Source organism: Gymnodraco acuticeps, unplaced genomic scaffold (assembly GCF_902827175.1).
Source record: "Gymnodraco acuticeps unplaced genomic scaffold, fGymAcu1.1, whole genome shotgun sequence".
Lineage (NCBI taxonomy): Eukaryota > Metazoa > Chordata > Actinopteri > Perciformes > Bathydraconidae > Gymnodraco > Gymnodraco acuticeps.
The window spans coordinates 585,635-602,586 of record NW_022990199.1 but is presented as its reverse complement, the minus strand read 5'-3'; the positions used below and the strand labels follow the sequence as shown (position 1 = coordinate 602,586).

Below are 16,952 nucleotides of genomic sequence, written 5' to 3'. Positions count from 1 at the left end.
TTCAACCCGAAGGTTAAAAACGTCTTTAAGGAGTCTGCAAGTGCCCTCACCCCAGCTGTAAGTGTTGTTAAACGTTTATTTAGCACAGAAACAGATGTTAGGCTGTGACTCGAATGCAACGATGCTCAGGCACAACACAGCACACAGGTCCTTTTGTGTTTAGAGGCTACGACGCTAATTGTGCTAATCGTTGCACAACAAGCCTGTGCAACAGCTGGCCAGAGGAACATGTCTGCTTGTGTCCCCTGAAGGGAGCGATGGGTAGCTCCAGCTCTGCGTGTCAGGCGTCTGAGAGACAGATTGTGATGGATGCTGTCTGGCTGGAGTATCTCCATCTCTTTTGTCTGTCCCCTGTCACACGTTAAGACAGATTGACCTAAGGGCCGTTTGACAGGCGGCTCGGCGGGTCTCCCGGTGGGCGGGGGTGATGGACGAGGACGGACAGGATGCAGCGTCTTCCCTTCCTGCGCGGCTCGTTCCTCTTCCTGCCCGCGGGGGTGCCTCCACCTGTCCAATCACTCAGGACGTCCCACCAGTCCCCACCGAGGGAAGTGGTGGCCAGAGAGACGCTCACTTCAACAATGACCTGTGACACTTGATGTGGAGGAAGGCAGAGAGGAGTGATGGGAGAATGATGGACTTACAAACTGTGGCAGAGGAAGTCGGTCCCAGCGGGAAACGGGGTCCACGTCACGAGGAGAAAAGGAAATAGAGAGAAAGAGTTAGAGAGAGATAGTGTTTTTTTGTTGTTGTAGTAACTTGTTGATACGGTCATGCCAATAAAGCTACTTTGAATTGAATTGGAGTAAGAGGTTTTTAACTTAGGTGAGATGTGGGTGTTCTAATAATAATACATCATATTTATTGAGCGCTTTTCCCACAGCTTGAAGACTCTTTAATACAAGAACAAATCAAGCAGTCCTGAGCTAAGTCAAAAAGGGGGGTGGGCTCGAGGACTTTAGGTTGAAAGCACGAGTGGTGAGTTTTAAGGGCTTTTTTGAAGCTTGTGAGAGTGACTATGTTGTTAATGTATTATCTTTTTCATTTAGACACGACATCTACTACACGTCTGTTCGGGTTTCTTCCATTTTTTCCCATTTACTGAGGGGTTCCTTTGGAGGCTTTTCCTTGTCCGATGTGAGGGTCTAAGGACCGAGGGTCTCCTATTCTGTACAAACTCTAAAGCCCCCAGAGACAAATGTCAAATGTGTGATAATGGGCTGTATAAATGAACTTTGATTGATTGATGGAAACTTTGTTGGCACTTTGAATGTGATGGACTTGTTGAAGGCTTTGTAGGTGGTGAGATATAGAGAGGCGAAGTCCCTCCCCTTCCGGTGGACCTCCATGGGACCTTATTTCGAAAAAAGTATGTATTGAAGTCAATGGAGAGAAAGACACATATGATGTTTGTCAATCTTAAAAAATCATTTCCGTTTCAAAAAAGTCACAATTTGTCGTAAAACTGTTGAAATATAAGACTATGAAAAATACGCAACTAGAAAGACTACAAATCCCAGAATCCCGGTCCCGCATGCTGGCTCTCACGGAACGACTAACTCCCCTTGTGTGTATTCAGCTCTCAACGTGCCCAGACGTGGAGTGATTTTCACCTCTTTTAATACTTTCCGCCTCATTCTGAAAGAAAGAAGTGAAATGTTCCAACGTGACGGCCGTCTTGGAGTGTGGTGCGAGACGGGGAGATGTAGTTCATTGAGCGGTTTCACACAAAACAAAGTGTTACTTCACAGTTTTACGACACTTTTATTTTTTTGACTTGCAAAATTATCTTTTAAATTGACAAACATCATATGTGTAATTCATGGCACAATTCAAACGGGATCGAAAGATAATCTTTCTCTCCATCGACTTCAATACATACTTTTTCCGAAATAAGGTCCCATGGAGGTCCACCGGAAGGGGAGGGACTTCGCCTCTCTATATCTCGAAGTCAATCTGGTGTTTGATTGGCTAAGGGGGATGTGGTCAGGTCGGGTGGAAGTGAGCGTGCAGACAGAGTTAAGGACGTATTGTCGCTTTTGGAGGATGCTTGCAGGTGAACCATAAAGAATGCTGCTGCAGTAACTACATCTGGATGTAATGAAGGCATGGATGAGAGTTTCAGGGGCGGTGAAGGAGAGGGAGGGCGATGTTCTTTAGGTGAAAAGGGCAGTATTGTGATTATGGTTCTGTACTGTGTTCACTTTGAAGCAACCTTTCTAAACGGCTGTTTGAACCACCTGATCCCAACAAACATTTGGTCAGAACAGGAAACACTTAAGTCCTCCCGGGATGAAGAGTAATCCCTTCAGTCCTGGTCAAACATGTGCTTTTTAGAGGCTGGTGTTTGGTACGCTTAACTTCTTAACAGTAGCTACAGTGTTTTATGGCAGTGCAAATCTGAAGTCCCAGGCTCCTCCAACAACGCAACATAATATATAAGACGTTAAACAATAAAGCACATTTAATCAAAATATAAACAAACACTGAAATTAAACCGTAGAAATGCAAAGTTGGAGAGGAGCTAGAGACACGGCAGCCATCCACGCTGCCACACTAAGGACATGCAGATACAAAAGTAAAAACTCCAGGTTTTGAAGCCTTGGTTCTCATGAGTGTAGGTACGCTATCTCTGGATCTACCTCTGCAGAACAGGGAAAGGCTGAGGGCTAAAGGGAACATCAAAGACGCCTGAGGGGGACTTAGCACCTTCACAGGGACACAACCAGCATTGTTCTACAATTAATCCCAGCCTGCTCTATTACTTTCAGATTATCTTTAAGTGGGTGAAGTCTTTGTGGGGCATTAAGACTCTCCTTAATCTGCCTACACTTCAATGGCGGCCATGCTATCTTGTCCGGGTGGGGATGGCAGAAGCTTAGGGCCGCTCTTAGAAGGTGGTCTGCCTCGGCCGCAGGACAGTGTGAGAACTGTGACACAAGAGGAGGGACAACAAACATGAGCTCAAATCTCTTAAGCGCACAGGGAGACAAATAAAAGGATTTGGGTTGTCAGGGGGGCACAGGAGCTAAAAAGCTATCTTTCATAATCCTTTTGATAGTGGACCTTTGAAATGCATGATCTGGATGTTTTAACACAGGGTTCTCAAAGCACTATGAAGGGGAAAGGTCCCGGCAGAATGAGCTTGTGAAAGTTATACAAGAAAAACACAGCGACTATCGCATTCTGGACTACACAATCACAGATGGAGAGTTAGGAGACGCAGGGATAATCAGGTTTAATGCAAGTTAAATTAGTTTTCCAGCTGGTTACCGTAGGTGTTTGGAGTTATTGCACACTATTGAAACTTACCCCCTGAGAAGGATGGTCATGGTAACGGAGTCGGGAGCCAGAGCGAGTCAAAGGGAGAAAATAAGAAGCTTTAAGTCAGAGAAAAGTAATGTAACACAAAGCGAACTCCATATATATAATAACAACATCTAAACCACAACATGCTACATGCTACATGCTACATGCAGTCTTCAGCCGTATTGAGTACTCACAGAGGTGAAGTCCTGGTTCGACAACCCAAAAAAAGACAAAAAAAACAAACGTTAGTGACACCATTTATCCATCACATGAAACACCTTGAGAGTTTTTTTTAAATAGTACCTTGTATTCGTTTGTTTCCGTTGTAATTTGGGTAATATTGAAGAAAAATAACGGTTTATTACAACTCAGATCTTACGTGCATGGTTTTGGTTATTGTTATGACCAGTTTTGTTACAACAAAGAGATGGTTGGGATCTGTTAACACGGTGACATCACCATAAGACACTATGGGACACAGGGCTGATTGGAAATCTGCAGAGCATCCCTTTAAAAGCCTGTTTACATAAAGATTAGGCAAATTAGAGCAATGACAAACTTTAAAAAAACGACTGTGGACAAATGTAATTTTCACACACGACTCAGCGGCGTGTTGTTCTCCATGTGCTGTTGCATGACGCTGCTATTTGAATGGACGTAATGAAAGGATGAAAGGATGAAAGGAGACTGAAAGCTCCTCCAACACAGTAGCAACGACCCGGTGAGGGTTTGACGTTGTTTGACTCGGTGTACCGACGCAAAATGATAAGCTTAACGTTTTTTTTCCTCCAGCTTACCTTGCATAGCCTTATCTTATTCACTGTCTAGCTTTCTCTGTCACATTCTCTATCTGTCGAGAAGTTGGGACGGCAATCCCTAACCGTGTTTCATGCCAAGAAACATCACAAAGAAGGTGATCCTGACTTTAGAGACACCCAACACTTTCCTATACGATGGATTAAGCTGTCCTTAAGTTGTTTTCGACAAATCAGCGCTCAGCACTGGGAATGAAACCATGATGGTTCTTGAAGTATTTGAAAGTACAATGAATGGTTTGGCACTTGAGGCAGACGTAGAAGTCAAATGATCTTTTGGTTCTTCTGTAGAATACGGCCTTAACTTGGAAAATATAGAAAAAGCGTCAGCTGGATATCTAAAACGGTTTATTCGGAGGTTCAATTTAAAGTTAACACACCTGACATGTCGGTAAAAAGGTCTCTTGTTGTTTAGGAGCGAACCTGTAAGTATTGGAGGGATAATAGGTAAAGGTTGAGCCATGAATTATGTTTGGGAACTGTGACGATGGTCAGGACTGTAGGGTCCAATCATGGACAGGCTGTAGATGTGGTTTTACATTGTTGTAAGTATTTTAATGGATATATTTGAGTAGAAAAGGACATACAAGTTGCTTCCCCTGTTTGAAAAGGGTCCACTCCCTTGATTACAACTAACGATTCAAAATGGTTGTCAAACACAGCAGATTAAAACGGTTCAACACGTTTTTCTCTTTGCAGCAGAGTTTTACACATGTTGGCGATGACAGTCTGATGTGTTTTCCACTGTCTACCTTCTGACAAAACAATATGGCAAGCTAGCATGGTCACGGAGAATTCGCCTCATGTCTCTGAACCTCACCATGTGGGTCACAGCGCTCCCTCGAGAGACACGGGACCATTTCTTTGCGATCATTTCACAATTGTTTACTATCTCAAATAAGATGGCTACGTCTTGGTGTTTGTTTAGAACGTTCTGATCATTTGACTGCTCCTGTTTCCTGCCCTGGCAGACTTTGTGGTATGGATGTGGATTATGTTTGACAGCTGACCATAAGATGCAATCCAGCGTGGCGTTACCTTCTTGTTTGCCAGCGAGGGGTCTTGTCTGAGCAGCTGAGAGAGGTCAGGGACTCGAGCACCTGCAGCCGAGTAGATCCACTCCTTCTCTATGGGATCCAGCTATCATAGAGAGAGAGGAGCGTGAGGTCACACACACACACACACACACACACACACACACACACACACACACACACACACACACACACACACACACACACACACACACACACACACACACACACACACACACACACACTACTGTCCACATCCTGTTGTGTGCTCTATAGATCGTGCTGAAGCCTATAATCCATTTCCTACAAATGAGTGAGTCCCAGCCAACTGACACAGAGAGGGAAACTCCCATGATGCACTGCACAGAGTCCAGCAGTTCATACTCTTACTTCTGCTGGTGGTTTAGAGCAGAGCTGGGACCACGTCATTGTTTTGAAAGTCATTTGTCACTCTCAAGTCTTAGCACTCAAAACCCAAGTCAAGAGAGACAAGTCTCAAGTCGTATACTTTGAGTTTAAAGTCCCAAGCAAGTCATATACGTCTGGTTTTTCACAGTTTTTGTACACAAACAAATGTATCTTTGGCATATTTTTTTTAACAAGCAGTCAGTAACTTAACGTTAGTTTCTTATCGGTTCTTTCTGCAACTTGTTAGGTTAGGATGATGATTGGATTGGTCTAAACAACGTGGATTTGAGGAGATGTGGACTCAACTCCAAGTTAGGTCCCAAGTCATTCATATTATATTCCAAGTCAAGTTACAAGCCTTTTTTCATTCAAATTGTTTACGATTATCCGACTTTTGACTGGAGTTTGAGTCAAATCCACACCTCTGGTTAGAAAGGAAGGAGTAGGGACACCCCGGGAATTGTTGATTACCAGGACTAAACTTCAATGATCATCTTTAAAGCTTTTTCCTTTAACTTCTCTATCCATTTGTAACCTATTAGAAAACCCTTAAAAGAGGAAGGAAAAGGACTCACAGCGACAGCAGCCGATCCCATACTGCCCGTACTCTCCTCGTCCTGCTCTGACCCCGACTGAAAGACAGAAACACAGGACTGTTACTCAGGGGTGACGGGAAGTAGACTGTAACATATCAGTCATAATGTACTATATCAGACATATTGGTCACACAGCATCGTCATAGGACACAAATACACACACTCTCCATCCACTCCCAGACTGCTGTGATGTTCCTCAGCTGACGAGACGCGACCAAAGGGTGTCAGACAGATCGAGGGGTAACGAGGCAGCGAGACAAAGGTGCCGCTTTCACACATAAGGGATAATGAATAACAATCCAATTAACAATTAACCAAAAAAACAACACGCCAACAGCCAGGCCGCATCACCATGTAAGTATCAAGGGGCCAAGTGAAAGGGAAGTATAGAAACAGCAGTGTAGTGTAGCGGTGTATAAAAGTGTCACTGGCTGATTTATGAGAGGGGGTTATTTTCCTTCTACTTGAAATTGTTCTCAGATCTTACGGAGACACGATGTTAAAACACTCGGGCCTTTCAAGTCTCTTGCTCAAACTGTCACACGTCAGCGTGCTGAACATGGAAAGTGGACGATTGTATTTATCCAGCCGACTCCACTCAGGCACAAGAACATTTTTTGGGGTTGAGAGAGACAGAAACAAAACACTGCTCAGCATGGAAAAGCTCTTTGATTTTTTTCATTAAGGATATTTTAGCGCTGCAACTATTATTTTCATTGTTGATTCGTCATTCATTATTTTTAGAATATTCCTCTGGTTTGAATTGGCAGAAAACACTGTAAATTACCCAATTCTCCATCGTTCAAGGTGACGCCTATAGGTTCTATTAATATTGATTTTAAACAGAGAAACCAACAAATGCAATGTAAATAAAACCAACGTATCGATTCATGTTGAACTGATTGGAACAGCCCTTTTTGTTTGTCTTGTATTGACCTGAGGAGAAGTGAAGTGAAACTGTATGTTTTATAGCCTAAACTCATTTGAAGAAAGTTTTTAATGTAAAGGGGGGCATCAGATGGAGGCGTGTGGCGCGGTGGACTAGTGCGTTGGTGTTCGGATCAGGGGAGCACAGGTTCAAACCCCACTGCAGTCAGCATGTCGTTGTGAGACACTTCACCCCTTGCTCCTGTGGGGATTGCCCACAGTATTGAGTATGTAAGTCGCTTTGGATAAAAGCGTCTAACAACATGTGTAAATATTCTGGAGCATATGATCAGCTGACCACCAGTAGAAAGTGGTCTCTCATGACATTTCACACGGAGGATTCTTCTTGTGTTTTTAAACAGAGTAAGATATATAACTACAGTTATAATGTTGGATATTTAAACAAGAGTCTGCGGCATCTCTCGCAACTTAGTGAGGCTGGACTGAGCTGAATGCTAACATCAATGCTAACAATGCTAAGCTAGGCTTTTCTTATATTGATGTCAATCTTGCATCGTCACGCTATCGTTTCTCCTAAAGACACCAACACATTTCTGATAAGGGAAAGTTGTATATGAGCATGACACATGTTTTACTCCAAGATAGACTCTTTCTTTCTGGAGTAAAAATGATATAATGGAAAACTATTTAAAAATGTACTTTAAAATGTATTTTGCATGCAAGTACTGCAATTTATTTGTACTTAACTTACCGATATATTTACACTATCATTTTCTCTATTCCATCCCAGGTTCAGGTTATTTATTTGAACACAAACAACAGACACATCTCTAATAAAAGGACTAGTAAAAGTACAAGTATACCCTGCTCAACCAAATCTCAAAATATTTCAAAAACTTTTTAAGAAGGAAAACACTAGTACAAACATGGCCATTTAAAATTCATAATTAAATCAATCAAAATAGGCATCTGTGTGCCGCTCCTATGATGTGTTAATGTGTGCAATAGCTGCTGGGATAAAACTGTTTTTATACCGCTTCGTTCTACGAAGGAAGAAGCTTGAATTCTGAGTGCAGAGGGTGGGAGACATCATCGTCTAATATGGAGCTGGATAACCGCTGTCACTGCCTGAGGTACAGGGTCTCCAGGTTCAGCTGTGGCTCACCGATCAGTGCTGGACCCCTTTACGATCCGACAGGTCACCAAACCATGACATTAGTGAAAAAGACAGAATTGACTCGATTAAAGCACTAAAATAGGACAGTTTCCTAAGACGCTGGTGCCCCCTTTTGCACACAGCTTCACTCCAGAGAGTCCTCCTGCATTTTGGAGCCTGATGTCATAAATCCCCTTCTCTTTTAAAGCCTCCAGCCTCAGGTGTGTGATTAAGAATAGTTTATAAAAACCCGCCTGGTAGCTTGTGTAATATGAAGCAACTCTCCACACTGGGTGTCCCAAATATAACCTTCAATGGTGTGACTAATACCTTAAGCAAACGCACCTAATCTGAATACTGCTGCTGTATTACACTCCAACATATTCCGTCTGTCATCAAGGAGCGCCACATACCTTCCTCTGGGACGCATCTCAATGTCTTTAATGGACACAAATGATTATTATCTTTCTAATGAGTTCCAACATGTTGCTGGTTAACATAACAGAGAGATTCATTTAGATGCTGATTCTCCCCCAATGGGTCCTCCTCCCACTCAGCTCCACATACTGCAGGGTGCACATCTGGGGGATTTACTTAGCTCCCCCTGGTGGCTGAAGGAGGTGAAATGTTCCGTTTTTAATGTCAGTCCAGGTGGTGCTCTTCCTCTGAGCTTAAAACACATTTTAATGATATTTTTCGGAATTTAAATGAATTTAATTATGATAATGTTTAATTGCATTAGGTGCTAACCACTAAGATGAGATAAGATGTACTTTATTGATCCCAAATTGGGAAATGTTTGTGTTGCAGCAGCATAAAAAACAAGGCATTGAACACAAGTAGAAATTAAAAGTGTAGAAATAAACAATGCTAAAATAGAAACATCTCAAAATGGAAATAAAACAGTAGGCAAGTTGACCGTGAAGATAAACAAGGTATACACATCTGACAAACACAACGCTATTGAAGGGTGAACTTTCAGTTAACACAATATAAAGCAGGATATTATTTACTTTAAGTGTGTAAGGAATGGAATATTAAATTAAATGTGTGAGTTAAAGTCCACTTAGCTTACAGTTATAGTGCTAGTTCATCTCTTTCGACACAAAAAGGTTTCAATCAAAATGAGAAATTAAAACAGTGTTAATGGTTTAGTGCACATGTGTCAAACTCAAGGCCCGGGGGCCAAATCAGGCCCTTGGTGGATTTAATTTCGGCCCGCAGGATCATTTTTAATTACTATTAGATCTGGCCCGCCGGAATATTGCACGCACACACCTTCACTCCATCCTGAGGGTCTCCTCAGCTCAGAGCCTGAGCCCAAACATCGATGAGCTTGCACCCAAGATGAGATGCCAAGTATCTGAGCTAGCATCACAGAGCAGCACACTGAGATAAAGGAGGGGAATAGTTTTTTGAAGCTGCTGTTGGCCTGTGGAGAAATGTAATCATGAGAAATGACTCTGCAGATAGAGCCATAAGAAATGAATGCAACTGATTATTTAATGTTGTTTTTATAGGCAACAATTTAAGCTTTGTTAGTTCCAGGTTTAATATGTGCAATAAGTTCATTTCAATACGTTTTGCACTAAACATTGAACCAGTCCGGCCCTCGACTAGCACCCACTTTTTTATTTTGGCCCACTGTGTATTTGAGTTTGACCCCCCCTGTGTCTTCATAAACAGTTCAAACAGAGCTGCATAAAGTTATTTCCACCACAATATTTGAGGTCTATGTTTTGAAATATAAAGAGTATTATAATATATTGCATCAGGTGACTTCAACAGCTTGTCTATGTTTGACTGAGAATGACCAGACACTAAAACAGTGTGTTTATTTGCTTTGTCATTGTTCCCTAAAATGATATCTTACCATATGTTGTGTAAATGTTCCTTTTGATATGAATGTAAAGTCCAACAGCTATTTTACCTGACATGTCTATAAACTATTTCACAGCTTTTCAGATCCGCCCTGAATGAAACTGTAACTAGTTGTGAAATATGATGATTAGAAAAGTAGGTCAGTTTATTGACCCCCACGTCCCTGTCAGATAACCTCAAATACTCCAAAAACAACTCCTCAATATGTTCTTTTGAATGGAATTTGAAGTGGATGTTACTCAACACTATTATATCAAACTAAAAGTTGTTACAATATTAATTTAACACATCAGATTAGATAATTGAGTATCTTTAGGTCATTCTTTCCCCTTCTTTTAACCTGGTTCGGTCAATTCTCTATTCGTACTGTATCGTTATGACTGAGTGGCAGAAGATGGACATTGAAACCATATATGTATTACTTTGATCCTTATCTTTGACTGTTCTCTTGGCTTGTTAACTAGTTTCCACACTGCTATGACCCCCTCCACTCCACTAGGGGTCTCTACCTTTGAGTTCTGCTGCCTGGCTCTTGTTTGTGTTTCCGGTGATCAACCTGATGAGCCACACCTGGGCCGCCGGGCGCTCTCACTCTTCTGTTGGACACGGCCGCGTCTTTGTTTCTGCACATTTTCACACACGCAATCATTACCACATTTATTAGGTTTCTTTGAAGACCTTTGGTTTTTGTGGGATTGTAAATAAATATGCTTTTGTTACACTTAACTTGTCTGGTCTCCCATCTTTGTTGCAGCCTATGAGCCGGGCCGTAACCCACGGGGGCTCGTCCAGCAGCTGTTGTTCAGGGAGGTGTATCTGTGCAGTCGGCTTTTCATGGCTCAAAGTTCACTGGTTATTGTGACATTAAATATACTTAAGATCAGCCACACAGTTATTTGGAATCATATGTGTGTATAATTAGGGATATTTATCTTTACTAAATCATATTTGTTTGTGATTTTAAATCAACCGAGCTTCCTGTCAGTGTTTTAATAGTTTAAAGTTTGGCATAAAAACGTTGCAAAACTGATTCTAAATAAGAACGTCTTGAACACAGCACGCATGCAATGTGTTGTTACAAGTTCTGTGTGTATAAGGCAACTAAAACAACTCCTACTTGTTGTCTTTAAATCTGTCATTCACAATGATAGCTTTGGTGGCTATTTAATTGTAGATGTGAGCGCAAAATGGTGATCTTTAACTTTTTGTGCATGAACTATTTGACTCACCTCTACAGCTCAGAGTCATATCTGCCTTTTTCCAGCTGCTAAAGTATTTCATAAGCTTCGGACTCAACCAAATACAACATCCACTCCTACAGTCAATCGGTAATGTAAGCAAGGATAAGCTCAATTCCAGCATTGCCAAATCGTCACCTTTGACCCCGAATCTTTGTCCAGCTCATCGTCCTCGTTGGAGGTTCCTGGATTTGGATAACAGGAAGTTGCAGAACTGCGTGCTGCATGGAGGCTGTTCCTGTCTTCTGTTCCAACACAAGAAACAGACGTTACTTTAGCTGACACTTTGCCGGCAACCATCTGGGTGTGGATACATGTTGATTGTAATGCCTGTTTGAGCAAATAATGTGTCAGGACATTAAAACAGCTGCACAAAATACATCTTTCAAACCTATGATTAAATGCTCAAGTTTACAGCAGGGACAATATGTAGAAGTACTAACCAGAGGATTATGGTGCATTAAACCGCCCTTTCTAGGGTTTTGTCTCACAAGTGCTTCTGTGCATTAGTTTGAAACAGCTCTGCCCTTATGTAAAGACATAAGCTCTCTGACCGTCCCGTGCTTTCATGGCTAAACTTAGATACGTACCAGTGTTCCTCTGTGAACCAGACAAAAGGCAGTGTAGAGGAAAGGCAGAGGACACTAACAACGATGGCCTTGTTTTAGCAATAAATGCGTCTTCACAAGAAGAGTGCTGGGCTGATAGCAGATTAGCTATAGTATATTGAGCCCCAATTGGTGTTGTGATTCAAGGTTCAAGGCTTTTATTGTCATGTGTTCATAGCAACAGTTTATATGACATATATATATTGATATATAGAGTTGCAAACAGATGAATGTTATGGTTGTTCTTTCATAAGTGCAGGTGTTTAACAGTCTTATGGCCGGTGGGATGAAGCTGTCCCTTATCATCCAGTGTGTTTAGAGATATAGAAGAATAGAAGCTGGTTTTAAAGTCACCTCTGCAGCCTCGTCCTGCTCTTCCACACAGCATGGGCTCGTTCCCGCGGGTCCTTCTGTTGATGAGAAGAAGTGGAGGGGTCCGAGGCGTACCACTGAGCAGCAGCCGGAGCGCGGGCCGGACTCGAACCTCTCTGAGCGTCTCCGTCCGTCCCGTGAAGTCTGGCGTCTCGATCCTGCAGCATCTGCCTGTACTTCCTTCTTTAGGACGAGATACTTCTCACCCTGAGACAAACAGGCAAGGACCAATATGTATTTGAAAAGTTACTAAAATTCACAGTGAAGAAACATTAATGTTGGTTTAACTGGCTTATTGACTATATGACTTCAGTAATCGAACAATATCCACATAAGCATATATTATGTTTATTCGTCAATGACAGGAAAGAATAAGATGTATCTTTAAAGAATTGTCTAAGGTAGGTGTGATGGAACTTCTTGGAGGAAAAACACGTCATAAAGAAACTGCCGTACTTCACATCTGTACAGATTGAGGGACCACATCTACGTTCAGGGTATTTTTAACTGCACGTAAACTTGTGGATAAAGTTTCATTGATTTGGTTTAATACGTCAGCAAAATAGTTTCAAGGAAATGAAAACTGCAGCTGCACTTCCTCTGGGGAAACCAGTGGGTACAAAGAGTTTCTTTTTTTTAAAAACAAAGATTGGAGACACTCCTTGTTAGTCATGATGGTTTTAACAGGACACCTCGTAATAGCAGCAAACATGTTTATGCCAACGGTGTTGACATAGTAACACAGCAGAATGCACGGGAAGCAGGGCTCTTTTCCAAAAAGTTCATAGTATTGAAACAGTTCACTCACTTCTCTGACTTCACCGCAGCGATTCGGTCGATGATCGAGCTTTGAATTCCTCTCTGTATTTAGCTGCAGGGAAACATGTCTGAGGTTAAAACTACATTGTAAATATAGCTTTCCCACAACAAACAATGTCAAATAAGGGGGGAAAATATTGCACAGACTCAGCTCTTTGTGTTTTATTTGGGAAACAGAAATAGACTGCAATAAAAAGAGCTTCGAATTAAGTTTGATTTACACACGGAGTATTTCCAGATGCAGTCTAGATTGTAATGGTGTTTGTTTACGATCGATCTGTGAGCTACTGTCTGCACGGGTTGCTGAGTTGTGTTTCTGAGAGGAAGGAGGTCAATAAACATCCAGGCTGACCAAGCCAAAAGCAGCTCACATTGCAGAGAGATGTTTGCCGCAGTTAGAGCACTGCGAGGAGAACAAAACATGTCCCTCCCAGAGGTCCAAACAGATCCCAGTGCATCCCTAAAGGCTAGAACCTGAGTCCCTTAAACATACAGTGAGTCTCTCCTGTGGGAACCAACTACAGCTGACAGATCCCCACAGATAACGCTATCTCCCTTTGTCTTCAGCAGTGAACAGATGTGCACAGTGTGTGAAGCAGCCAGGTCGGCAACACAAGGAATGTCTCCAGGCGAAGGTATGCCATTCATGCAGAGGTGAACATGGGCATGCGGCTCGGGGACAATTGAAGTGTTTCCTTTTCCTGATGTGGACGGAAAGAACATTTGTAGTGAGACAGTTGACTCGCCTCAACAACAGGAAATCCAAAGGAAGCGACCACTTACATTTGTCTCAACAACAGAATTCCTAGCTAACCAAAGTGAGAAACACGCTAGTTATTTATTAGCCAAAGGTCTCCACAAACAAGCACAGTTACCCCCTCCTCCACCCCCCCCTGTGCAGCTACACTGCCCCAGTTTTCCGATCTGATGAAAAAGCAACCCCATTAGAGCTCTACATCCACCCATGCATGTGGACTTAATTATGATTAAAACACTATCCTCACAATTACCACATGTAAATCTGCAACCACATGCTACGACAGACTTCAAATGTCTGGGAAGCACTTTTGTAATTGGACCGAGCCGTCAGATGGCCGCTCTCTAAACCTCTGTCAACAACTGCAGTGCTGACATGGCATCTGGACAGAACATGCTGCTGCAGCAACACAAGGTCACTTTGGATAATCATTTAGGGAGGTTGGAAAACCGTCTGTATGTGCCAAAGGTAAAGGTACAGCTAAATGGATAATGATTCAGTACATGATGTTATTTGTCTTGTTGGCTAATATATTGTGCCATTAAACAGCAGTCATTAATAGGTTGTGTGTGCTTTCTCTTTAGGGGTTCATACCACTAGCTAAAACGTATGCAAGCTGATAGAACAGCACTGCAATCAGTCATGTCCATCTCACAGGACTATGTCACATTTGAAGGAATAATTGACAAGATCTACCTCAAACAAAATGCAAAATGTATAAGCGGTGAAAAGCAATATTGCTCATGCGGCCTTACTTGTAGGGCTGCTAATTAATCGTATTTTAATCGCAATTACGATTTTAGCTTGCAACGATTATGAAAACAACATAATTGAAATAAAACGGTTTTTTTTTTTTTTTTTTTTCAGTTGAATTATACTTAAAGTTCAGGGTAATCAACTGTTAAATACATACTGTTCAAACGTTTTTTTCAATAAATGGATGTTTTCAAAGTAAATGGATAATCATTTTTAATAATCGTGATATCAATTATTGAGATTATGATTTTTGCCATGATCGAGCAGCCCTACTTACTTGGTCTGGTGTCACCAATAGCTTGTGGTAGCTAACATTAGCAAACGTTAGCTACTACAGTGTGTTTATGTTTTGATTTACTTTTGTGATAAAATCATTATCTGTGACATGTTTAAATATAGAGTGAGTTGGCCAGCTACTTGTATTATAGATTCATCTGATGGTTGTTCTAGTAATTGATTTATTGAGATTGTACAGTGCAGCATACAACATAAGAAAACAGTAAAAGAATGTTCATCCACTTAAAAAGTCTGGTTTTGTTTTCACCCAAAACCAAAACGGTATTATAATGTGATAACAAGAAAATCATCAAATTCTCACATTTGAGAACATGTATCCATCAAAGTTACAGCTTTCTTGCTTTAAAAATGTCTGAATCATTGAATCAATTATCACAATAGCTGCCAATTGATTTTCTGTCCATCCATTAATTGATGAATTGACGGCTTTGCGGCTTTTGCTTACCACCACAAGTGATACAAGTTCACTCTTACACATAGACACACAGCTAAAAACAATGACAACAAAGACTATGTGAGTCAGTAACACAAACTCTCTCTAGTGTATTAGCTGAGCAATACCGAGTTGTATAGCTTTTTAATTCCACTTTCCATTTGTACCAGGCACATTCTGTTATTTCTTCTTTTAATAGATGGTGGGATGGACCTGATGTTCTTCAGGGCTATTAAACTGCATTAGCTGACTGTGTGTACACACAACATTTTTTGTAAGGAACCAAAAAAAAGGAAATGTTGCTTTAGGCCAAAGCAGTGATTCATAACAGTTGCATAAGCATGTGTAGACCCACACAAAGCGGTGGTGGAGAGCAGCAGAGAGCCACTCAGCAATATAACTGAGATCATCTCTACAATTGGGAGAAACGCGAATTATCATTATTAATCATTTAGCTGAGTGACAACAGCTGGGCCTTCACATGACACTGATGGTGTCATACAGTGTATGTGATGGAGACAGAGGTGGGAGAAGTACTCAGATCGTGTACTTAAAGTGGACCTATCATGCTATATTTGAAACATATATTGTAGGGCCATACCTATATAAAACATGTCTGTAAAGTCTTTTTCTCAAAATACCAAACAGATCATGCATTTTAGCCGTGCCTCACTTCGCTCTATTTGCTCTTTTCCAGCCCTGTTTTTGCAAGGGCTGATTCTGCTTTTGTGGCAGACTACAGCGCCACTTACAGGCCTGGCATATGTACTACAGCGTCTCCAGCGCTTTTCGAGCGGTCTCTCATTCCCCTGATAGGTGGAGAGTTGCCCATATAGGCGGAGCACCCCTTTTCTGACGTCATAAAAATTCAAATAATAATCAGCCCGTTGCAGCCCCGTTTTAGAGATTTGGGTATGGAGGAAAAGAGAGAGGGTTGTGTTTCCTGACACTTGGTGAGTTCCCTGACACACCGGGGACACATATTCATGTATAAAAGACGTACAAAAGTGCATTTTGCATGTTAGGTCCCCTTTAAGTAAAAGTAGAAGTATCAGAGTGAAGGAATACTCTGTTACAAGAAGTCCTGCAATCAAAATGTTACTCAAGTAAAAGTAAAAAAGTAGTAGTGTCAAAATATACTCAAAGTACCAAAAGTAAAAGTAGTCATGGTGCAGATTGGTCCATTTCGAATAATATATGATATGTTTTATAATGATCATTAAAGTGTTCTCAAAGCTGGTAAAGGTGCAGCTAGTTTTAATAGCTTTGTATAGCAGGGTAGCTTGTGAATTTACTCCAGGTGGAACTAAAGTCTGATTTAACACTTGATTATATTTCAAATAATTTATCAAAATCTGCAAAGTAACTAAAGGTATTAAATACATCAGTGGAGTAAAAGTATTTACCTCTGAATTGAAGTGGGAGAGAAGTACAAAGTGGCAAAAACATTGAAATACTCAAGTAAAGTACCAGTCTCTCAGTATTGAACAGTACTGAGTAAATGTACCTAGTTACTTTCCTCCTCTGGATGGTTTTGTGTTCAGGCAGCTCAGCCCGAGGGAGGAAATGACACACAATCCTGCTG

At 41.5% G+C, this 16,952-nt stretch overlaps 1 protein-coding gene across 1 annotated transcript in view; it reads right to left on the bottom strand.

Annotated features, from left to right (window-relative positions):
- LOC117547441 overlaps positions 1-16,952 on the bottom strand; it is a 35,949-nt gene that overhangs the window by 6,521 nt on the left and 12,476 nt on the right. The window contains exons 7-14 of the mRNA XM_034218197.1: positions 12,288-12,488; positions 11,464-11,567; positions 6,142-6,198; positions 5,163-5,264; positions 3,504-3,515; positions 3,291-3,315; positions 2,831-2,930; positions 645-702 (exon numbers count right to left, since the gene is read on the bottom strand). Of these exons, the coding sequence (XP_034074088.1) occupies positions 645-702; positions 2,831-2,930; positions 3,291-3,315; positions 3,504-3,515; positions 5,163-5,264; positions 6,142-6,198; positions 11,464-11,567; positions 12,288-12,488 (659 nt within the window). The remainder of the gene's footprint in view (positions 1-644; positions 703-2,830; positions 2,931-3,290; positions 3,316-3,503; positions 3,516-5,162; positions 5,265-6,141; positions 6,199-11,463; positions 11,568-12,287; positions 12,489-16,952) is intronic.